This window comes from Sus scrofa, chromosome 8, assembly GCF_000003025.6.
Source record: "Sus scrofa isolate TJ Tabasco breed Duroc chromosome 8, Sscrofa11.1, whole genome shotgun sequence".
Taxonomy (NCBI): Eukaryota; Metazoa; Chordata; class Mammalia; order Artiodactyla; family Suidae; genus Sus; species Sus scrofa.
The window spans coordinates 96220391-96246055 of NC_010450.4; the positions used below are offsets into that span (position 1 = coordinate 96220391).

Here is a 25665-nt window from a genome sequence, read left to right on the forward strand (position 1 = left end):
TACCTTGGGGAACAGATACGCATGTGTCTGGAAGTTCATGCACACACATCAGCACCCACAGCCTGTTCTGCTCATGACACTACGGGGAAGGCCCCTGAGAGTCAGCCAAGAGGCAAAGCTGGGCCAGAGAGGCAGTGCTTCGCCCTCCTTAATGAGCCCATGACCAGCACCTAGTGCTTCCCCAGGTAGGAATAAGAAATTCTCCTACCTTTGCCTGCCCCACACCCTCACCATTAATTCAATCTATTCTGGTTTTCTAACTCAATGTGTAAACAATTCTGAGCCAATTCTTTGGTCATTTTCCTGGGGCTCAGTTCCAGCTAGTTCTAGAATGAAGGTGGGGGAGGAAAGACGCACCCCATTTGATCTTGCAGAAGAACGATAGGGACTAACAAAAAAGTGTTTAAAATTAAATCAGAGAAGCCGCCACTCCATGGCCATCTTGCATGTATGTACAGTGAGTTTTGCAGCCCATCAATCCATTTAACCAACACAACCTCATGCTGCAGTATGTACAAGGGTCTGAGAGTAAGTGAGTGAACTGGCCACCACTCCTTGCTCTGGGCAAGGAGGTGCCTCTTTTCGATCTTCTTCTCTAAGTCACTACAAGGTGTCAGTGTCAATCATTACCCTCTCCAGGTCCTGCCGCAGGTGAGTGAACAGCTGCAGCCTCCTAAACAAGACATCCTGCTCGCGCTTCGCTAGATTGTCCTCTTCATCTTTCTTTGGAGTGATCAGGGGCTTGTTGAAGTTGACCTTTCTCTTCAACTTCCAGTACTGGTACAGGAAATCCACCACCTCCTCAGGCAGCCTCAGGGCCCTGGCAACATCCAGCAGGTTGACGAAGGTGTAGAACTCATCTTCCAGCTGCTGCAGCTTCTGCTTCCGGACACTGACCCGGTGGGCTTCCTCCTGATTCTGCTCAAGGCTGGTAAAGGGCTCCAGAGGATCCCGGGGGGAGCACTCAGGTGCTCCATTCTCCTGAGTGGCCGCCTCACCAAGGCTCTCTTCGGGTTTTCGATGTGAGCTATGCTTTGGGCAGTAGGACTTGAACTTGACTTCATCATTCTCTGCCAAGATGGTCTTCATCTCCAGGCCCCGGTCAAAAGCACAGGTCACGTGGAAGGCTGTGCGGCAGTTCTTCACAGAGCACTGGCAAGAACACGCAGAGAGCGAGAGAAGAGGGTTAGGGAGTGAGAGTGACTGAAGCCCCGGTGCCAGGCACCCCTACACACAGGCACAAGAAGAGCTGCACTTCGAACATGGACAGGACAGAGAAGCTTCATATGGATTAACCTTGGCAGATCTGTCATGTTTTAAATAACTAAGGCTTAGGAGTTAAAGGAATTCTTTTTCATAAAGCAAACTATAACTCACTTAGAAAAGCAACAGCATCCAAACCACCTCTTAAAGCGGACAGTTACAGAAACAGGATGTGCACACAGCGGGGCTGGCACTCAGATTTCACTCAACAGAACATGTGCTCAACATGCAGAGTATATTTGAAGCATACATTAATTTTTTTCTTATCAATATGTGCTTTTTTGTGTTTATATAAAAAGCCTGAGTGGTGAGAATCTCCTCAGGAAGAATGGCCACTAGTCAGAGTTTTTTAAAGCAATGCGGATCCTCATTATTACCCCCCAGCCAGGATGAGTCCCCACACCAAGTGGGAAAATAAACAGTACATTCCTCCCAGCAGCGAAGGCAGCTCAGACCGAAGAGGGTGAATTAAAAAGGAACAGGACACCAGGACAATCCAGCACAGAAAGGATGAGAGAGGTCTCCGCATCCGTGAGGAAGCATCACTGGAAGCAGAAAGCTTTCAGGCCAGCGGGGGCCGAGCACTGAGACCTGTGTGCAGCACAACTGTGAGGGACCTGCTACCTGTGGGTCGCAGGGAGTCAGCCTAGAGACTGCCTTCCCATTCGCCAAACACCTCTCCCCTCTCCCTCTCACTGCCTCACTAGGGGTACAATGTAGTGACTTTGATCCAGACAGCAAGCCCGAAGCCTAGCAGGAGAAAAGTGATTAAGCTCTCCCCACCTGATCTTACTGGCTGAATCTCTGGAAGGAGGTTTCTTGTGGTGACTGCAGCCAATCCCTTAAAAAGCAACACTGTATTGTGTGAGGTCAAGTTATGTCTGACACACCAGGGCTGCAGAGAAGAGCAGACCGAGTGGCCCCAGGCCAGCTGAAAAGCTTAATTAAACTCATTCAATAGGCCCTAGCACAGCATCACCGCAAACGGCAGGGGCTTGGACTGGGGGCTTCTTCCCCTAATCATTTCAGTATTTAAAAGGTGACTCACTGCTACTTACTGCCATGATCTCGTCCACAATTATAAAGTTTCTTTTATCAGAAGTACTGAAAAATCCAGCTCCCTTCACAGAAAATCAATTCCCCCACCCACTGCAAACACTTAAAGTGTATGAACTAACATAAATCTGTAATTTTATCTATAATAACCTCTATTCCAAGAAATGTGTGAAATCTGCTTTAGTAGCAGAACAACACACACACACACACACCTGGCCAATATCAGTAAAAGACAAAGTGCTCCTCACTCTTAAGCACACAGCCAAGTGGGAAGTGGGAAGAGATGATGGAGACACCATTGGTGTTTGGCTTAAACTACATTTTAACTCAGCACTCCGACCTTAAAGACGAACACGCTGCACCAGGACATTTATGCAGGCCTTTGTAAAGATGCCAAATGGCCTTCCTCTGGGTTTTCCTATTCAGGTTGACTCAGCAAACAGATGTTACAGAAATGTAAGCCAGAGCCTTCCCAGATGCAGACATTTTCAGACAGGAATTCTTTAATAAAATCAGTCTATTCTGTGAAGATATGAAAAATCATCAACTTTCCTTGGCCTCTTCTCCTTCAAATTAATGTTCTGGGAAAAGGAGGTCAATGGCAACAAAAGTCATTTTATCATCTCTCTTCAAAAGAGAGAGCGATCCCATTCACCCGCCTCTTGTAATCAGTTAAGACCAGGACTGGCATGCTCAGTAGAGGGCCTAAATTCTATCCTCAGAAGAACATCAGGTAACTTGACGAAAATGATTTCCATTTGCCTTGGTTTGCCACAGCTTGTTTCCTTCAAGTGTTCACATGGGTAAAAGACACATGTATACACACACAGAGCCCTAATGCCTTTTTTTTTTTGAGTCTTTTAAAAAATTTCTCCTCCATTCTCTAATACAAAACTCTCAGGCCAGAGGCTTTTGTCATGTTTTGGTTTCCAGATTCCATTCACACACAAAAATCTGCACTATTTTCAAGGTCCACAGCCAAATCCAACCAGCTGTCTCAGGCCTCACCCTCTGAATATCTGTGTATTTTGGGTTCTTGAACACCAATGGAAATGATAAGGAAGAAAAGTACCACCACTTGGCATGCAAAATGAAAACTTCTGAAAAGCCACCAGTGGGCAGATACCTTACCAGGGGAAATGGTTTTTTATCAGCCAAAATACAAATTGATTTAGCCAAATGAGGTCATTTCCTTAAAACCCACTACTGGTGATGTGATCAAGCTTGGGAATTTGTGTCTATGCCAAAGCTGTGTATTCTCAGCATCAAGAGAGAAGGCACTCCAAAATAGCACCTCTGCTCTTAGAATGTGACTTGGGGGCTAAGGAAGAGACAGCGGCCCTGAGCTGGTACCTCCCACAGGAGAAGCCAGACTCGACAGACCAACGTCAGCCACACAGCATTTGGAGACCTTGGTGGAACAGCATTTCAGGCTCATAGGTCATGACTGTCTAGATGCCAAAAATGTGAGGTCCAGAAATTAACTTCTCAAGTAGTATTTCAGACAGCATTACAAAAAACCAGCATGCCATCTATAGTCTCTCCTTAATTCTACCTACGTTTGCCAGTATGCTGACCAAGAGAAATGCAGGCAAAATTTTTTATATACAAGCTCCTCTCCTCCAACCCCAACCTCCCAGACACAAGTTACCATGGGGTCAGATATCCAGACTGTGTTCAAGTTAACAAGCTCTGCAAAGGACCCTTGGTGCAGCACCTCATAGGTGCTCCAAGAGTCTCTGTTTTACCAAATGCAAAAGCCTCAGTATGCCAAGCTGATCTCAAGCAGTGTGCATAAGACAAGGCAGCCTTACATGCATACCTCAAAACCCAGCAGTGTCGGAGCACCCAAAAGGCAGGTCTGCCACTCGGCAGGTGAGAGGGTAGCCGACCCTCCAGTGCCAGAACTCTGATTCTTCCCTACAAGAGCCTGTGCAAAGAGCTGAGATGCAAGGCTTGGAGCAGGAAGGGAGAAACCAGATATGAACTGGAACTGCTTTGCAGCTCAGGAAGGCTTCTGAGTTGCCCTGTGATAGTTCGAGCTGGGGTTCTGGTTACACTGGATATAATCCACCAATAAAGGCATGTGTACTGGGCTGGAGACCTTCCTCAGCAACCTCAGAAGGGCTGAGGCGTCCTTGCCCTTCCCCGTGTCCTGCTTCCTGGATTCCAGTCCCATCTCCAAATCCTGAAAGGATGGTTCTTTCACAGCCCTCCCTGTCCTGCTCCCCAGAACACAGGGAAGGGAAAAGACGCCATTCTGACAAAGTGATTACCTGGATGGAGGCCCCAAACTTCTCATTGCAGAGGCTGCACACCAGCGCCCACCGACTGCTGGGGATGTGAGACACCTTCGTGATGGGCTCCATCTTCTCGGGGCTGCCAATGCTCACCTAGAGGACCAAGAAACCGCAGGACAGGGTGGCAGAGGCTATCAGACCAACTGTCTACATAAGACAGTAGAAATTTACAGATCCCTTCCTTCCCCTCAGCCCTCCTACCAGAGGGTGGCAAGGGGCACTCCCCTCCCAGCACAGGTGAAATCCCACTGTAAAGCATCAGGACAGCACAAGGGCCAGCCTGCATTCAGCCTGGACCAATGGACTGAATCCCTGTTAATACCAAGCCCTGAGAGCCCATCCCGAGCTACCAAAACCCAAGTCATGAGGCCTCAACCCAGATCACCCCAGGTACTTTCCTCAGGAGGAAAAATGCACCAAAATCACACATGCCAAAAAATGCTGAAATCTGAAATCACAAATGATATTCTCAAAGTGAGCTGTGCAAATTAAATTAGTCAAGGTCTGGGACTTGAAATAAATTAGACCAGACCTGAAATTACAAAGGTTGAGGCCAAGTAAGAATTTTAATAAAAATCACAAAAAACGTGACCTAGAGCAGTGGTTTTTAACCATGACTGTACTCGCTAGACCCAGGGATTTACAGCCATCCCCGGGGAAAGACTCAGCCGCACCCAGGCCGCAGCGAAAACGCCCTAGGTCCACTTCTGGGACCAAGTGGGCAGGGGAGGGTCAGCTGCGGTGGCCTGTGAAAGGAATCCAACTCACTGCTGCTTCCAGTTAACACTTCCACAAATTTGCATACGATGACCAGATGACAACATGCTTGAGATTCAATTTAGCAATTCAAAGGTGTCCTTTTACTCATCATCTATAAGGTGGCCTATTGATGAATGGCTCCCCGTGAAAAGAACAGCCTCAGCTCCTGAACCAATAAGAAGTACACCCACCTCTGGGATCCACAGTGCGCAGCTGACATGGACCCACTTGGTCCCACTGCGGGTAGGCTTCATCGCTCCGCCTTTCTTGGGACACAGCAAACACTTGGGCTGAACCCCCAGGGCACATGTCCGACACAGCCAACTGCCCTCTGGGACCTTGAGGATTCCGTAACAGGCCTATAAAGCCACAGCACAACCCCAAGGAAAAGAGAGAAGGAGAAGAGTTATTTTTTCCCAGTATGCCTATTAATTTTAAAACATCTAGAAAGATTTTAACAGAACCACCACCAAAACAGGGGCCCTCCCAAGGCCCACCCAGCTGCAACTCTCTCCCTTCAGGAAGGGTACCAGGCAACTCAGAGCAGTGGTCAGGAGGTATCCGGTGTCTCTGGATACAACATATTTACTTACTGGAGACAGTTCTGAAAACCACTTGAGGACAGAAAAGTTTGCAAAAAATCTGCTATATTACTACAGATACCTATCTCTACCCAGCTCCTAAGTCCTGGGTAGTAAATCCTCAAAACACTCTAGGACTAGATGAGGGCAGTACCCCTCGGATTTGCCGATGTCAGTGGGATACAGTGAGGGAAAAAACACAAAGCAGTCAAGTCTCCCAAAGCTATTACTCGAGACGGCAATGGAAACGAGAAAGAACTAATAAGGAGCAGCCTCCTTCCCTAGGCTCAGCAAACTAACCAGGTCCCAACACTCCCAAATGAACACAAGAGTCGCAGGAAAATGAGACATTCTAGACAGAGAGAATCTGGTCTCTTAGGCCGATATTTAAAACAAAGCCTGCTTTGCATAAGATGGCAAAATTACACAAGACAGCAAAAACTGCAGAAATCAAGGCAACTCAAGTCATTAAGACGGTTCAAAGAAAGAAAAGGCAAACATTAAAGTGAAGAAACAAAACCCTGATGGTACCAGGAGCACATTCACAGTCTTTTAAAAACACTAAACTGTTCAGAACTTTATCCTTAAATGAACTACAAGTCAGGAAGTGGAGAGACAGAGTAACACAGCTCCAATTCTCCAGACAGGAAAAACACAGCCGCTTTGCAATCTGAATATCCAGGACGCAAAAAGGAAACCACAGGATGAGAGTTCTGTGAAGTTAAGTGACACTAAGATTGGAGCTTGGGAGCTCTGTGTCGATGCCATGAATGAAGCACTGTCAACACAGACTTACTGGAAAAAAATAACTTTTTAATAGAGCTAAAGGACACTATTAAGGTTTCAAATACCAAAACGGTCTATATCCGGCCCTTTAGAGAAAGTCTCATTTGAAGAGGTAATTTTTTTTTTTTTTTAACTGCAAATGCAAGTCTAGGTAAATTAGGAGATTAAATAAAGGATTTCTTGAAGACAAGTTATGAAAAACATCTCAAAAGAAAAAAGAGCCACAAGGAAACGCTAAGGAACAATGTGGTATGGCCAAAAGAACGGGAGGCCAGGCACGGGGCTGCGGTGAGGGATCTGGAGCTCCCAAGAGCTGGTGCTCTGCCACTGACCACAGCAGGACTCTGACAGCCCACCCTGACATCAATTAACTCATTTATAAAAGATGGTTTGAGGAGTTTTCAGGCAGAAGTGGTTTTTCCTAAACAAAATTTTTCTCAGGGAAAAAACTAAATCATTCATCCAAATAAACAGCACCAGCAACAAAGGAAGTCACCATGCTCATAATCTTCAAAGAACAAAACCTCCGTGTGATTCTCCGTCATTCCAAGCTCCTAGACAGTATGAAAATCCAGGGCTATGAGATGGGCTATAACACAACTTACCAACAACAGATGGTGTTCTCACATCTTATCAGGATGAGATGGGGTAAGGCTACACAGCTGGTAAAGTCCTCTGGCAAAGGGGGAACCCAGGAGGCAGATATATTATAAAGAAAACGATAATCAAGAACCTCACAAAGCAAACTTGATTCTTCTTCACAAGAAGTCACCCAAACAACTATCCCACACAAGTCTTTAAGTTTGTTTTAAATATTAGGATCAAAAGATGAATTAAAATCAAGTACCTCAGAACAGCCTTTTCTGATTAAAGAGTGCATGTGAACACATGTTCCTACAGAAATATAAATTACTTCATTATTGCACTTGAAAAATAAATGAAAGAGACAGAGTCAAGACTGAGATTCTCCCAAGCTTTTAAACTACCTAGTGCCCATCCTTAATGAAGAAACCACCAAATCCTACTGTCATCAGAGAGGACAGAAAATAACTTTCCAGAAAAGGAGTCCCTTTCCTCTTGTTCAAGGGCTCAGTTTATATACTAACACGTCAGCAAATGTTATATATTGAATTGTGTCCCCAAAATCTATGTTAAACCGAGTCCTAACCCCAGTACCTCAGAACATGAGCTCATCTGGATAGAGGGTAACAGAAGATGTAATCAGTTAAGATGAGGTTATACTGGAGTAGAGTGGGCCCTTAATCCAATGACTGGTGTCCTTACAAGATTATGAAGACACAGCACAGGAGTACACCTGGTGATGATGAAGCCAGAGACCAGAGCTGTGCAGCTGCAGACAAGGACTCCAACAACTGTCAGCAAACCACCAGGACCCAGGAAGAGGTGAGGAAGGACTCCCCTACGGTGTCAGAAGGAGCATGGCCCCGCCAACACCTTCATTTCAGACACAGCAAGCTAAGCACTTTTTCAAGACCTGTGGGGTTTTGTTTTCTTGTTTTGTCCCGGTGTTCTTAATAGCTACACCCAGGTGTAAGAAGAGCAGGGCAGAGGGGCTCATATAACCTGACTTCTGTGGGCAGGAACAAAAACTCTATGTTAAGGAAGAACGAGTTCCACAGGAAAGGCTATTCTCCTGGTTGTAAAAGTAACAAATACTTCAAGAGGCCACCTGTTATGAACAAAAAGACGGGCAGCTGTCTTTAAGTCATCACCCTGTCTGGGGGAACTGGCCCGGTGGCTCTTTCCAGGCCTTGCCGCCCTCATACCTGGTGCACACAGATGTTGCACTTGTCACAGAACACCATCTCGTTGCCGTCCTCACCGTCAGGCGACTGGCAGACATCACAGACAACGTCTTCATCATACTCAATCCCCAGGCCTTCTTCAGTCTCTATAGCGTGATTCATGTTGTCGTAGCAGCGCTGTTCAAATTCCTCCAGGACCCTTTCCATGGTGTATTCATCTAGCTCAGGCATTCCTGGAGGAAAAATGCCACAAACCTACTTTAATAAATCCACATTAATAAATACTTTAAGATGATTTATTTAAAAAAACCTCAGTGAATAAATAATACTATAATCAGATCTATCCTATACCCCAAATATTTTCTATTGAATGTCCCCAGACCCTTCCAAGGAAGGTTCTTTAAATTAAACGCAGGAAGCGTCTTCCACACAACAGTCTATTCCTCATGGTCAGGCACTGTTCCTTATGCAGTGCTATAAGCAGAAAAGCCAAAGATAAATCCAAGGGTATTAAAATACATGTATCATTAGATTGTCGAGTCAATACAATACTACATATGCCAAGTAGCATTTAAGTGACTTCGAACTATGACCACATATTATGATTTGGGTTTTTTTTTTTCTGGAAAACATTCCTTTCTTGATGCTTAAAATTTCACTGTGAACACTCAAATAGTTCTACCTGGTTTATTCCTCTTCACTCACCGAATTTACTAAGCTGAAATGCATAGTTAATCAGACACATGAAAGACAGAAACACAAGGAATGTCTAAAGTAAATACAGCTCCTTGTGAATCAAATAAAATGCATTCTTATACAAGAAGGATCAAAAATAAACTTCAAGTGGTTATCATGGTCATAGCTAGTGGTGGGATGACTTTTATTTTCTTCCATTTGTGGATGTATTCAAACTTCCTGCAATGAAAATACTCATGCAGAAAGAAAAAACAGACTGTAAGAAAATATTCAAACACATTTAAGTGGCAAGAAACAAAAGAATATCATTAGATCAGAATTCCATCGTGGCACAGCAGAAATGAATCCGACTGGGAACCATGAGGTTGAGGGTTCGATCCCTGGCCTAGCTCAGTGGGTTAAGGATCCAGCGTTGCCGTGAGCTGTGGTGCAGGTCACAGACACTGGTGCTGTGGCTGTGGTGTAGGCCGGCAGCTGTAGCTCTGATTAGAGCCCTAGCCTGGGAACCTCAACAACTTTTGTGCATTACCATAAATTTGATTAACACTTCTCAAATTTTTAGAACCTTAGAGAACACATGGATAAGCCCTAAACACATATTCAAAAAAGCCATCTATCATCTCAAACCCTATTTAATGACCAGGTCTTTTCTGTGTGGCCAGAAGCTTTCATCCCAACTCCTCCTACCAGTTTTGAAAATACCACTGGCTTTGAAAATTTAATCCTATGTAATTTTTACCATTAAAAAGACCAATAAATGCTAATACAAACACCTGTAAGCATGTTTCAGTTTATGTTACTCAAGTGCATCGTTCGCCTGCCAGTGTCCAGCATTCACCACCTAAACCATCTATAGAAGCCCGCAGTGTCCCAGCTGCCTGTCCCTATGCCTTAACACAGGACACCCAGAAAAATATCAGAGGAACACTTGTCCAGCTCAGTCCACACTGCCAGCTCCCAAAGGCTAGGGAGCAGCGTGGCAGCCCAACAGGAGCATGTTACATGGCAGGCTCTGTGCTAGGCTTGGGATCCATACAAAACAACAGTGTTAATCCTTCAGAGCTTTGAAATTCACCACGCAACATTTTGTAAATATCTACCATGTGCTAGACTGCAAACAGATAGCCTATGCCACCACTGCCCAACCTTGACCTAGAGCCCAATGCTAATTAATCCTCAGTCTCCCACAGGGAGTCTAGACTTGACCTCACAGACTTGCCATCACCACACGTCAGGCAACCCTCAGCAATCAGGAGTGGTGTGCAACCTTGGATCACACACCAAGAGTTATCCTGGTCTCGACATGGGAAATGCAACCAAATGAGGCCCAGAAGCCCTCGCTGTAGATACACAAAAACGAACAGCTCACGGAAAAGAGATGGAGACAGGTAGGGCACCCAGCTAAGGTGAGGCTTCACCAAAAGCAAGCAAGGATAGATGAACAGGTAGGAGGAGAAAGCACTCAGATTTGGATAAGGACCTAAAGAGAACCACTGAAGTAAAAACACAAGGGATGTGTTTGGAAAATGGTGAGCTTGGCTGGAGTGGAGTTTACTGTGAGAAACAGCAGTAAATTCACAGAAACAGAAGGGACCTGAATAGCACTGCTAGGGGAGATGGACACTGGGGCCTGGACCCTTCTGTGATCTCAGGGAAACACTTCATTTCTCTGGGCCTCAGTTCCCTTGAGTTAAATTGTGTGTTTGTTGTGGGGAGGGGCGTATAAATCAGGGCAGGAACTGTGAGTCCCACCTGTGTGCCTGTGGAAAATATCCCTCATCAAACCCACCACCCTGGCCTATGAGCCACACACAGACTCTGGTCCGTGTCAGCACGCTTGCCATAGCCAGACAAGCGCTTCTCCATTAAAGAGCCCAAGATTCCGAGACCAGCTGAAGTTGTGGTGGAGCGGGTATACTCAGGCAGTGAGGAGCTTCTACTCCCATCCACAGGCCTAACATCTCTACCCATCACCTGTTAACAAAGCAACAGAGCCTACAGTCTCTCACCCATCTCCTTGAACTCCTCATTGGTCAGTTCCAGCCACGCAGCATCCATATCGTTGAGGTCGTAACGACACACGCTGTCGGCCAGCGTCCGGATATCGACGTAGCCCAGCTCTGGAGCCTCGGAGCCCGAAGAGACAATGTATTTCTTGGGTCTGATGAACATAAGGGACTTCTCTTCAGACACAACCCTAGTAAATAAGAAAACAAGGCACCCAGATTTCCTTCTGCCACAAGAAAGACTGTCAGAAGGTCCCTCATTAGCTTCTACCTCCAATCCCCAAGCCCCAGGTCATTGTCAGATTAAGAGACTTAAAATCTGGAGTTCCCTTTGTGCTCAGTGGTTAATGAACCCAACTAACATCCATGAGAACTCAGGTTCAATCCCTGGTCCCTCACAGTGGGTTAAGGATCCAGCGTTGCCATGAGCTATGATGTAGGTCACAGACAAAGCTCAGATCCCAAGTTGCTGTGGCTGTGGTATAGGCCGGCAGCTATAGTTCCAATTCTACCCCTAGCCAGGGAACCTCCATACACTGCAATTGTGGCCCTAAAAAGAAAAAAAAAAAGAGACTTAAAACCCTAGCATCACAGCTAATAAAATGAAGCACAAGTCATTAAGACCACCCTAAGATGCAGATACAAGTAAAAACACTGTAGAAGTCTTCAAAACCAGCCTCTCAGAGCTCCCACTGTGGCTCAGCAGGTTAAGAACCCAACTAGAATCCATGAGGATTTGGGTTTGATCCCTAGCCTCAATCAATGGGTTAAGGATCTGGCATTGCCATGAGCTGTGGTGTAGGTTGTAGATACATCTGAGCTCTGGCGATGCTGTGCTGTGGTGTAGGCAGGCAGCTGCAGCTCCAACTTAACCCCTAGCCTGGGAACTTCCACGTGCCATAGGTGCAGCCATAAGAAAAACAAAAACAAAACCAGCTTCTCCCACGTGGCTTCCCAGGACACCACAGTGCCTGCCTGCCATCAATGACAACAGCAGTCGTGGGTCTGTGGGCAACACCAAAATAGTGACCCCCTAGGTGTCAAGAGTTTATGATTAAATTACCTTCCATTAACCAGCCCTGCCTGCCCCTGCTGCAGGCCATCAAGCACTGGATTCTCAGGAACATGGAGGAGGCAAGAGCAGCCATACAGGCAGGGTACACATGGCAGTGTGTTAGGGAACCAAGGGGAGAAACCCCTTACCTCTGGTTCTAAAACCAGTTCTGCCCCTTACTAAGTAAGCAGGGGACACTCCCAACACAGACTGGGGATTCCAGGACAGGAAAACAGGTACCCTCTGCTCCTTATGCTCCGCCCTCACCCCTAGCCTGTGAACACCTAGAGGAGTTCTAACCACTGCACCCCAATCAAAAGGAAGATGACACATGAGAAGATGAAATCACTGCTGAGTGGGAACGAGGGTCCTCTTCCTGAGAGCAGAGGCGGCCTCAGAGGCCCCACATCCACACGATCCCCCCACAACTCAGGGTGTCAGCAGTCTGCATTAACACCCAGCTGTCCTGAGGTTGTCAAAGTATTTCCAACACCCTTATAATAACCAGAGTGATCTTATCTGCATGCCACTGAAACAGGCAAATTTAAGGGAGTTATTCCTCCTACTCAACTACGAGCAAGGTTTCAGCTAAAAACTTCCATAAGCTGCGTTAACCTTTACTTCTCTTGCACCGGGCTCGAAACTCCTGGACTGGGATGGCCAGTGGTGAACAGATGGTGCTGTGCTGCAGGTGTAGACTCTAAGGCAAAGAGACATGTTTATGCTACAGAGCCCAGTGAAACATTCCATCCACTCCATTGGAGAGGCCATGTGAGCCTGCGTACTTATGTGGACATTTGCCACAGAGATCCCAAACACAATCATCAGATTCGATTATCGGAAGCGCCTAGGGGACACAGTGTGGGTGAGGGCCAAGGAGTAAATTCGGTTCACGCTCAGCAATGGTCAAAGAGGCCACTTCACAAAACTGGCATCTGACAACACAGCGGAGAAGCCAGCTGCTAGCTAAGTAGAGGGCACTCAATCCTCTCTCCCTAGGAGGAGCCTCCAGGCCAGCAGAGCCAGCCTGGTGAGGTGATGAGCAAACGGTCCTGCTTCAAGCTGAGGTGGATCATCAAAGACCTGACCCTCAAGACCCTGAAGGGGAAAAGCGGTTTGGAAGTAAATCCAGAAAAAGCCCCCCAAGGACAACTGGGCAAAGTCCATCCAAAGAAAAACTCAATACATTGCTCTTCCAAACTCCCCATCAACAGGACCCTAACTTGGCAGGCCTGTTCCACCCATGCACCCCCAAAGGTGGAATAGACCACAGCAAGACCCAACCCACCAGACACCTCTCTCCAAGAGAGCCGCATGCTCTCCAGGGAAAAAGAGGAGGAAGCTGTGCCAACAGCCAAGTGCTCCTCCCCAGCCAATCACTTCCCAGAAGTCCTAGAATTTTACCTTCCTCTCTTAAGAGAGCAGCCCAAGATGGCTGCAATAAGTCTGGAGGTCCATGGCCCTCAAAATCACTACCTGTGGACCTGAGGTGTATTTCTACTTACTGCACCTCTTTCTCCCAGATGCCTCACTGCTAACCAAACCTTGCTCCTCTCAGGCACCTGGCCATCAGGGCAGAAAGGCAACTGTTGGGGGAAAGGCAGCAGGCCTTTCCTGGGGTGTGTCTACCTGGCCACGGGCTGAGGGATGGTCCCAGGGCTCACCGGCACCTGGACCCCCTTCTCCCACTCCTGTCTCCAGGGATCTGCCAGCACATAGTACTCATCCGGGTTCAGCTGGTAGGAGTCATGCAACTTCATGGCTGTGATCAGGTCTGTCCTAAACACCTGGAAAGGGAGAGAGAGGGTCACTGACATTTGATATTTGCATTCTTATTCAGAGCACTGGCAGCTGCAGGGTAACCATGGAGCTGCCCATATAACAAGGTCACTGTTTCAACAGAGAACCAGTCTGACCTATTACAGGAAACCCCTCTCAACCTGCCACGCCCTGGCTTCGCTCAGGCTTGGGGGTGACAGCAGCTCACACTGTCCTTGCTCCCTCACCAACCCTGAGAGATGACAGTGTCTGCACCAGCTATAGCAACAAAGGAACCTTGCTGTCCTCCCTGGAAAAACTTACAACGACTCCCAATTCACTAAGCAGGCTACTAAAAACATGTGCCTAAAAATCTCTGGAGTAACATATTTCACTCGAGGGTGCCCTTTTGGTAAATGTTTAAGAATAAAACTCCACTAACCATGTAACAACTCCAAGCCAAAACCCAGAGCCACCAGGGCTTCCTCTTCTATACTCAGACTGCCTCCACCCAGCCCCTGCCTGCCTGGGCACACGGCTTACCACAAGGTGTTTGGGGAGGGTAGGGCCTGGTCAGCTACTGCCAGGCAGAGGTACAGGCTGGAAAAATCTGGGATAGAAGCAATGACAGACCGATGGAGTCCAAGCAAAAAATGAGCTTATAAAGAATGTTTGTTTGCACACCTTCACCTGACATAACTTCTGCAAGGAAGTGGCATTTGTGGGGGAAGGATAGGAGGGAAGGAGGAAGGAGTGGGCGAGAAAAAGAAAGCAAGCTACTACCCTCTCCTCACTCTGCCACAAAAAAAAACCCCAAGACTCACAAGTACCCCTCAGCCTAGAGGGCACCTCAATGCCTCATCACAGGCCAAGAGGGGACCACCAGAGAGGAGGCCCCGCATGCCTGCTCTTCCTGACGGGTTGGGAAGTACAGGAGCACAGCACTGCCTGCCCACCAGGGCCTCGCCCTCTGTCCACTCCTGTCTCTGGGCCACATGAGGAAGCTCTGACCCTGGCATTAGCGCTGGTCCAAAGTTGTATTTGGCACGAAATGTGCCTGCATCTGTAAGCTACACTCTCTGTTTACACAAGTCACAATGCAGAACTCTCTCTTCTTGGGACAGGGAGTTCTTTCTTGGGCTGCTAAGCACAGTTCACATTATATGCCGGCTAACAGGTCCGTATTTGTTTTTCCTGGTGGCTTTTCAGGCTGGTGATCGCTTTAATAAACTTCACCATAATAAAGTCTGAGGCACTGTCTGAATAGAAGGGTCATTTCTCCAGTCTGTCATTTTGGACCTGGGCTTTTCCCCAGTATGCCACTCCTCATTTCTTAAGTCCCAATAACAAGCAAGAACTTGGCTGTGTACCTTCCACAGAAGCACAAGTAAGATCTGGTCCCCTTTGAGCACTGAGCCCTGAAGCAGGTGTCCTTGCCCTGGTTGTGCATTAACTTTGTCAGCCATGCCCTCCCCACCTACAAAGTCTCTTCCAACAAAGTCACAGGATTACAACCTGAGGATGCAAATCATTTAAAAACACCTTCCAACTAAGTTGGATAAGTAAAAAAATAAGGGAGTTTAGCCAAAGAAAAAGGAAAATCAAACTGAAGCAATGAGATGAAAAAAGGCAGCTCACTACTCCCGCACTGAAAAGACTCAGACAAGGATGGTCAGGGACTGAAACAAAGGCCCTCAAATGGATGTGAGCTCAGTCCCCAGCAGAGCTCAACATGAGTACTTTAAGCACAGAGTAATTTCAACTCAGTGGGACAAAACACAGGCCGTCCACGCTGCCCAGTGGAAGGGGTTCTAGCTGTGACCAGGGTACCACCTTCCTATTAGAGTTCCCTGTGTTCCTGCCCTGAAATAAAAGGAGCAAAGTGAGAAAGGTATTGAGGGGATTGTGGAGAGAACACAGGGAATTAAAGAAATAAAAAAAAAAGCAGGAGAGGCACTTGGATACCAGAGAAAAGGAAGGCAGCACTGCAGTTCGAAAGGACAAAGGCCTGGAATAAATCAAGCCAATGTTTGGAGTTCCCATTGTGGCGCAATGGAAACGAATCCAACTAGGAACCATGAGGCGCGGGTTCGAAGCCTGGCCTCACTCAGCAGGTCAAGGATCTGGCATTGCCATGAGCTGTGGTATAGGTCGCATGGTATAGGTCACAGACACGGCTCTCGGATCTGGTGTTGCTGTGGCTGTGGTATAGGCCGTAGGCCGGCGGCTATAGCTCCAATTAGACCCCTAGCCTGGGAACCTCTATATGCCACGGGTGCAGCCCTAAAAAAAAATAAATAAATAAAATCAAGGTTATGGTCTCATGAACATCTGATCTAATGCTGAAGTGTTCCTTGGGATGGTTTTCCACAATTCTAAAGTATACGTACTACTACTTCGTGGAGGAAGTTATTCACTGCTAAATAAACCTATACTCCTCAACAGAGCCCCCAGCTTCCCCCATGCTGAAGAAAAAGGAGTTGCTCAGTTGCTACAGGATGAGGCTAGTTTTCAAGTCACCCCGAGAAAAGGCAGCACAAAACCAAGGAGCTGAACCAAAAACTCTCTTTCCCATAACCTGCTCCCCTAAACACCATGAAAAAGGAAAATGCCATTTCCGTTATTATTTAGAACCTCAGAGCCCAGCCCAAGGTTTTCAGAGCAACAAGTCTCTGGGCTGGTAGGAGTCCCTAACCAACAAAAGCCAACAAAGAAATTCACTCAAAAAACAATTTTAGATAGAAGACAGACTGGTAGATAGACAATAACAAAATGTGAGAGAACAGGGAAATGTAAGACTGAGAAACAAATTTTAAAAGAAGGAGTAAAAGCCTTAAGCAGAAACCCCTAAACAAAACCCCCAGAATTACACTGGGTTTTGCAAATAAGCCACAAATTCATGGCTAAAACTAACTTGTGTGGCAATGAAACACACTGATCTCCTGGCCAGAGGCAAAGTTACTGGGAACCAGAAGGCAGAACCGAAAAAGAAAATACATATATATATACGTATATATATGTATGTATGTATATGTATGTATGTATATATATATATATGTATGTGTGTATATATATATATATAAAATTAATAACAATAGCTAACAATGACTGAGCACGACTTACTTGCTCTGTTGTGTATTGACACACTTAATCCTCACAAGAATCCCATGAGGTAAACACCTGTGTTATTGCCATCTTACAGATTTCAAAACTAAGGCACAGAGAGGTTAAGTAACTTACCCAAGAATGCACAGACTTCAGTATCAATCCATCAGGTTTGTGTGTCAACCACATGCACTCATGCACACATGTACTACACGCAGTCACACCAGCATTCAGGAAATACCTCTGAAGGCTTTCGATCTTCATGTCTAGAGCACGAACTTCTCCTGTGTTGAGATCGGGAATTCTGCGACCAAGTAGTTGACAGGCCTAAGGAAACAAACATCCAAATAAGAACAATTAAAAGTACACAAATCAGAGTGTCCGTCGTGGCTCAGCAGAAATGAATCTGACTAGCATCCACAAGGATACAGGTTCGATCTCTGGCCTCGGTCAGGGTTAAGGATCTGGCACTGCCGTGGCTGTGTGTAGGCTGGCAGCTGTAGCTCCGATTCGACTCCTAGCCTGAGAACCTCCATATGCCATGGGTACAGCCTTAAAAAGACAGAAAAAAAAAAAAGAGTACACAAATCACTGAGTGTTTACAAGGAAGGGTCTTTCATTTTAACCAAAGTCAGCAAGGCTCCCCTCAGTGCTACCCCAAGAGAGAGCCTGATGCTCTGCCAGAGCTCCCCTCTCTCCCCCAGAGTTTCTCCAGTTCCATTTCCCACTTAAACACGCAGAGCCCACAGCAGGCCTGCAAGGCTGCTGTGTATGCACAGTGCTCAGGAGTGCTGAGCTGCAGGCACAGCTCAGGAGGGAGAGGCCTTTCAAGAACACCATGCAGGGAGTTCCTGCTGTGGCTCAGTGGGTTAAGAACCCAGCTAGCATCTATGAGGATATGGGTTTGATTCCTGGCCTTGCTTCGTGGGTTAAGGATCTGACATTGTCGTGAGCCGTGGTGTAAGTCACAGACTCAGCTCGGATCTGGCATCGCTGTGGCTGTGGCATAGACCAAGGCTGAAGCTCTGATTCAACCCCTAGTCTGGGAACGTCCATATGTTACAGGTTCGGCCCTAAAAAGCAAAAAAACAAACAAACAAAAAAAAGAAAACAAACAAAACCACACCATGCAGGTGGAACCTTCATCCATAAGCCCACACTCCTTAAGTGGTTCAAAGTCTCACCCTGGTAAATAAAAATTCAGAAACATTTTTGTGAGTTTTCAGTAACTTTCTAAATGCTAAGATCACTGTGCTAAATCTTAAAGCCCTCCCCTAAAACATGAGAAAATTTTGACTCCACGAAAGAACTTAGCATTCCCTAGAACAGGGCAGCTCAGACCCACTGCAGACTGGGTGCTATGGCTATAGCACCTTTAAAATCACCTACTCCTCTTTCCAGAAAATGCCTGTCAGCTCGTTTCTGAGCTCTGATGACAAGATGTTCTTATCCCCTGTCATGTGGCCTCTCTCCCCTACCAAGCCACAGAAACTGGAAGCCCTACCAGGCCACCTATGTCTCTAACTAACTGCCACCAAGCCTGAGGGTCTCTAGGGCCTAAGACCCCTCTGCAGCACTGGCTCCATCCTGCTTGAGATGCTCCCGCAGCCACAGTGGCAATTAAATTCTCCTTCCTGGTGTCCCTACTATGTGGGTGGGTCCCTGTCTTCAGTGTGTGAACTCTCTCACCTCCTGCTCCAGATGCCCTCCCCAGAGAGTGCTCATCCACACCCAGTCTTAGCTGGCAATCCAGGAGACTGTGAGACCTACATTCCCACACTAACATTCTTCCCAAGCAGCAGGGCCACATTCACCTTCAGATCAGACATCGGTAAAGCCCAGGGTGTCCTGAGATCAGTCACTTCAGCACTAAAGTAACTGAGCTTAACAACTACCTGTGGTCTATCTGATCTCCTAATAACTTGCCTCCATGTTGAACCATTTCCCAGAAATTAACAAAACCTCCCAAAATCAGAGCTAAAGCCTAAAGAAACTGTTATTCTACCAGTAAAATCACTTGTTTCTCCAACAGGAAACCTTTATCTCTACAGATTCCGGAGACAAGAGACACAGAATCAACGCACCTCTAAGACCTGGGAGACATTAACAAATAGATTCTGCACATAAGCCTACCATCAGATTTGCCAACCTCCCCTGACAGGGAAGGGGCTGGCACTACCCTTGATGACCAGTTCTGAGGTCTGTTTACTGGGGCAGCAGAATTAGTTTCCTACCAGTGGCCCTACTATACTGTTCAGTAATATTTTAGAAAATTCTTTTTTTTCCCCACTTTTGGTTGTTTGGTTTTGGCTTTGGGTGGTTTTTTTGGGGGGAGGGAGGCCACACCTGAAGTATATGGAAGTTCCCGGGCTAGGGGTCCAATTGGGGCTGCAGGTGCAGGCCTACACCACAGCCACACCAGATCCAAGCTGTACCTGCAACCTACACCACAGCCTGCAGCAATACTGTATGTATCCTTAACCCACCGAGCGAGGCCAGAGATCGAACCCACATCCTCGTGGATACTAGTTGGATTCTTAACCCACTGAGCCACAATGGGAACTCCCTAGAAATTCTTTAAAAAATAATCCTAAGTATATCTTTTTAGATTCTTAAGCGAACAAAAAGAAAATTTCACTCACACATTGAAAAAAAATATCCTGGGCACCCTGGTATGAGCCTGACATGCAGGAAGTTCTAAATCTGGTCCTCATTGGAAAAAGGAAGACAGAAGCCAGGTCAGGAACCTGGAGAGGAAGTCAGCTGGGCAGCTCCTTTCTCAAGATAAGCCTCTTCCACCCTCTCGACCTGCAGGCCAATGTCCAGCCAGCCCACAGGCTCAGGGAGGAGAAAGTGATGGTGGGCAGGAAGGGAGGGCTCCTTTTTTTTTTGCTATTTCTTGGGCTGCTGCCGCGGCATATGGAGGTTCCCAGGCTACGGGTCGAGTCAGAGCTGTAGCCACCGGCCTACGTCAGAGCCACAGCAACGCGGGATCCGAGCCGCGTCTGCAACCCACACCACAGCTCACGGCAACGGCAGATCCTAAACCCACTGAGCAAGGGCAGGGACCGAACCCTCAACCTCATGTTCCTAGTCGGATTCGTTAACCACTGCTCCACGACGGGAACTCCCGGGAGGGCTCCTTTACCTGACTTACTATTCAAAGGGTTACAAATGATGAGGGACACACCAGAAACACTTCTTAAATTACTCCATTGCTATACTTCAAAACCTAGTGTGGGGCTGGGAGGAGGCAAGCACTACTGTCAAATGCTTTCAAATTTGTTTATTCTCAGTCTTTGTGACCCTCTTGCCTCTTCTTAGGCATCTGTCAGGATCCCCCCAGGGTAGTTTCCAAGGTTCTCAGGAAGCTTGCAGCTTTGCTGGCATAGAACATAACCTAATAGTAATCACTTAAAAACTTTTCCTAAGACTGCTTTCATATTCTTGAAATGTTGCCTGCTTTTAAAAACAGATATTCAAACATGCTACAAATTTGGTATCTGATGGTATTACTCAAGAGAAACTCAGGTCCACTAGAAATAGTCTGTTCCTCTTCTTTTAATTTGCCTAATGCAAAAGGAGGAAGAGAAAAGTTCATCTTGTTAAACTCACTTTGCAGAAAGGTAAAGACTAGGGGGAAAGCTGAGCTGAAATTATCACTGACACAAGAAATGTTCTTAGTTTTTTATAAAAGTCAAAAACCAGAAGCCACACAAGTACCCGCAACAGATGGAATGAATAAACCAACAGTGGCATATCCAACAGTAAAGAGTAAGTGGCTGATACACACTACGTGGATCAAGGTGAAAATAATTATTTGGAGTGAAAGAAGCCACATGAAAAGAAAACATTATTATTATTCTATTTATATAAAACTTTGGGGTGTTCCTATTGTGGCTCCGCAGAAACAAAGCTGACTAGTATCCATGAGGACACAGGTTAGATCCCTGGCCTTGCTCAGTGGGTTAAGGATCCGGCGTGCCGTGGTCTGTGGTGTAGGTCACAGATGAGGCTCAGATCTGCTGTTGCTGTGGTGTAGGCCAGCAGCTACAGCTCCAATTCAACCCCTAGCCTGGGAACATCCATATGCTGTGTGTGGGTGCGGCCCTAAGAAGACAAGACAAAAGACAAAAAAAAAAAAAAAAAAAAACTCTGGAAAATATAAACTAACCTACATTGACAGAAAGTGCATCAGAGGCTGAATGGGGAAAGCAGGGAGGGAAGGATTCTCTTGCGTTTCATGATTTCATGGATATAAACATGTCAAAATGTATCAAAGTATACACTATGAATGTGTGCAGAAAATAACTGATGATTTTCCATCATCCATTGACAGTGAAGGAAAAGGAAAAGCTTCATTTTACTTTACACAGGCGATTTTTTATAAGACTTTGCTGATGAAACAGGATTCTCCCACCACCAGCAGCAGGTACTTGTTGCTGGAGATTTCCCCCTTCTAATTCACTTAAAACTGTAATAATGTAATAATTATTTACAACATACAGTATACTTAAGCTGGTGCTGTGCACAAAGTAGAGTCTCAATTTTTTTATTTTTATTCTTTTATTTTTTGCTTTCTTTTAGAGCCACATCTGTAGCATATGGGAGTTCCCAGGGTAGGGGTCTAAATGGAGCTGCAGCTGCCAGCCTATGCCACAGCCACAACTACAGCCACATGGGATCTGAGCCACATCTGCAACCCACACCACAGCTCATGGCAACACTGGATCCTTAACCCACTGGGCGAGGCTAGGGATCAAACCTGTATCCTCATGGATACTAGTTGGATTGTTTTCCACTGTGCTACAGCAGGAACTCTGTAGATTCTCAATTTAAAAAAAAAAAAAAAAAAAAAAAGGTTTTTAAGTGGACAAAAACAGTATTACTGTTCAGGACCGTAACTCAAGAACTGAAGGTGGCCAGTACCAAACACACACTCCATTTTTCCTACTAGAAGATACGCTTTTGAGCTCAAGGAAAATGAGGTCATGGAAAACCACTAATGCCTTTAAAGACAGCATGGTGGGGCCACTGCTGCCTGACCGGAATGTACCTCCATCTACAAAACCATCCACCATGAGGGCTCAGGAGACTCAAAGCAATGCCTTGACATTCTGACACCATTTCTCTGTCATGTTCTCTTTGGCTACATCCCAGAATACAACCCAAACAAAAATAATTCACCCCCATTTTTAAAGTTATGTTATAGAACTTTTTTTTTTAATTTTATGGCTGCACCCTCAGCATATGAAAGTTCCCAGGCCAGGGACTGAATCCAAGCTACAGCTAAAATCCACGCCACAGCTGAACCAACACTGGATCCTTTAATCCACTGCGCTGGGCTGGGGATCAAACCCGCACCTACTCACCAGGACCTGACCACAGTCATATTCTTAACCCACTGTGCCATGGCAGGAACTCCCTACAGAACTTTTTTGAAAGTATGTTGGATAAAAAAAAAAAAAAAAAAAAAAAAGACATACAGACGGCCAAAAAACACATGAAAAAATGTTCAAAAATAATCACTACTTATTAGAGAAATGCAAATCAAAACTACTATGAGGTACTACCTTACACCAGCCAGAATGGCCATCATCAAAAAGTCTACAGATAGTAAATGCTGGAGAGGGTGCCGAGAAAAGGGAACCCTCTTACTCTATTGGTGGGAATGTACACTGGTGCAACCACTGTGGAAAACAGTATGGAGGTTTCTCAAAAAACTAAAAATAGAACTATCATTTGATCCAGCAATGCCATTCCTGGGCATCTATCCAGAGACATCATAATTTGAAAAGACAACACATGTACCCCAATGTTCACTGCAGTATTATTTACAATACCCAAGACATGGAAACAACCTAAATGTCCATCAACAGAGGAATGGATAAAGATGTGGTACATATAGGAGTTCCCTTCGTGGCTCAGTGGTTAACAAACCCGACTTGGAACCATGAGGATGCAGGCTTGATTCCTGGCCTCGCTCAATGGGTTAAGGATCCAGCATTGCCATGAGCTGTGGTGTAGGTCACAGACGCAGCTCGGATCCCACATTGCTGTGGTTGTGGTGTAGGCTGTCGGCTGCAGCTCTGATTCAACCCCTAACCTGGAAATCTTCATATGCCACAGGTTTGGCTCTAAAAAGCAAAAAAAAAAGAAAAAAAAGAAAGAAAGAGAAAGACATACCATACAATATCACTTAAAGGTGGAATCTAAAATATGGGACAAATGAACCTATCTACAGAAAAGAAACAAATTCATGGACTTGGAGAACAGACTTGTGGTTACCAAGTGGGGGACAGAGGGAGTGGGATGGACGGAGAGTTTGGGGTCAGTAGATGCAAACTATTACATTTGGAGTGGATAAGCAATGAGATCCTGCTATATAGCACAAGGAACTGTATCTAGTCACTTGTGATGGAACATAATGGAGAATAATGTGAGAAAAAGAATGTGTGTGTATATATATAAAACTAGGTCACTGCTATACAGCAGAAATTGACAGAACATTGTAAATCAACTATAATAAAAAAATTATTAAAAAAAAGAAAAGATACATGCACCTCAACTGTTCATTGCAGCACTATTTACAATAGCCAAGACATGGAAGCAACCTATATGTCTATCAATAGAGAAATGGATAAAGAAGATGTAGTATTGGGAGTTCCCATCGTGGCGCAGTGGTTAACGAATCCGACTGGGAACCATGAGGTTGCGGGTTCGGTCCCTGCCCTTGCTCAGTGGGTTAACGATCCGGCGTTGCCGTGAGCTGTGGTGTAGGTTGCAGACTCGGCTCGGATCCAGCGTTGCTGTGGCTCTGGCGTAGGCCGGTGGCTACAGCTCCGATTCAACCCCTAGCCTGGGAACCTCCATATGCCGCGGGAGCGGCCCAAGAAATAGCAACAACAACAACAAAAGACAAAAGACAAAAGACAAAAAAAAAAAAAAAAAGATGTAGTATATATATAATGAAATATTACTCAGCCATAAAAAAGAATGAAATAATGCCATTTGCAGCCACATGGATGGACCTAGAAACTATCATATAAGTGAAGTTATAGACAGTGAAACGCAAACATCATATGATATCACCTTTATGTGGAATCTTTTTTTTAAAAAAAGGATAAAATGAACATATTTACAAAACAGAAACAGACTTTGAAAAATTATGGTTACCAAAGGGGACAGGTCGGGCAGGGGAAAGAATGGGGCTGGGGGTTTGAGACTGGCAATATGCACAGAGGTGTATGGATGATTGGCCAACTGGGACCTGCTGTATAGCATAGAGAACCCAACTCGGTATTCTGTGATAATCTATGTGGAAAAGAATCTGAGAGAGAAAATGGACATGTATGACTGGGTCTCTTTGTTGTACAGCAGAAATCATCACAGCCTTGTAAACTAACTATACTTCAATAAAACTTTTTAAAAAATAAAGTAGAAATTAGAATATTTCAAACATCTAAAGGACTAGGAGATAGTGACATACACTATAGTTAAACACCAGCCACTTGTTATTAAAAGCCATATGCTAAGATTATGCTGGATTGGTGCTGCATTTTGTTTTTTTGTTTTTGGGGTTTTTTTTTTTTTTTGTCTTTTTGTCTTTTTAGGGCTGCACCTGTGGCATATGAGATTCCCAGGCTAGGGGTCCAATCAGAGCTATAGCTGCGGGCGTACTCCACAGCCACAGCAATGCCAGATCCAAGCCATGTCTGCAACCTACACCACAGCTCACGGCAACGCCGGATCCTTAACCCACTGATGGAGGTCAGGGATGGAATCCACAACCTCATGTTTCCTAATCTGATTCATTTCCACTGCGCCACGATGGGAACTCCTGCATTTTGTTTTTGCTTTCAAAGTGTTAATACCTAATAACTAAATTAAGAACATGGCAAGCAAAATCTTGTTTTCTTTTCCTGCTGCTTTCAGGAAAGTAGTTAGAAACTCTAAAAATTTGACAATGATATCTAAACTTATTTTATTGCCCATACGCAAGATATTATTACCCAAAATTAAGTCCACTCTAGTGACAAGCCATGACTTGATATGTATGTTGCTTGAGTATCAAAAATTAGTCTCTATTAAACACTAAGAATTAAGAAAGTCGGAGTTCCCGTCATGGCTCAGTGGTTAACAAACCCAACTAGGATCCATGAGGACACAGGTTCAATCCCTGGCCTTGCTCAGTGGGTTAAGGATCCAACATTGCTGTGATCTGCAGTGTAGGTTGAAGACGAGGCTCAGATCTCGAGTTGTGGCTATGGCGTAGGCCAGCAGCTACAACTCCTACCTGGGAGCCTCCATATGTGTGGCCCTAAACAGACCAAAAAAAAACACTTAAGAAAGTCTTGCTTTGTTTTACTATCCTTAACTTCCACTAAAACAGAAATGTGGGCATTTATTATTATGTGTAATAATAAAAGTTCTAAAAGGTTCACAGGTTGCATGCAGCATTTTCAGCATGGATACTTTGCATGCACTACATTCTGAACCCTGCTTTCTGGTCCCATTATGCATTTATCTCAAACA

The 25665-nt window shown here is 45.6% G+C and overlaps 1 protein-coding gene across 16 annotated transcripts in view; it reads right to left on the reverse strand.

Annotated features, from left to right (window-relative positions):
- Positions 1 to 25665, reverse strand: part of JADE1 (jade family PHD finger 1) — a 355916-nt gene that overhangs the window by 12174 nt on the left and 318077 nt on the right. For 13 of the 16 annotated variants that reach the window (XM_021100682.1, XM_021100683.1, XM_021100690.1 and 10 more), the window contains 7 exons: positions 17372 to 17457; positions 13897 to 14054; positions 11217 to 11404; positions 8533 to 8744; positions 5570 to 5737; positions 4596 to 4712; positions 631 to 1152 (listed from right to left, as the gene is read on the reverse strand). In XM_021100682.1, the coding sequence (XP_020956341.1) occupies positions 631 to 1152; positions 4596 to 4712; positions 5570 to 5737; positions 8533 to 8744; positions 11217 to 11404; positions 13897 to 14054; positions 17372 to 17457 (1451 nt within the window). Of the gene's footprint in view, positions 1 to 630; positions 1153 to 4595; positions 4713 to 5569; positions 5738 to 8532; positions 8745 to 11216; positions 11405 to 13896; positions 14055 to 17265; positions 17458 to 25665 lie in introns of all 16 variants that reach the window. The other 3 variants (XM_021100680.1, XM_021100681.1, XM_013989331.2) reach the window with 1 other exon arrangement.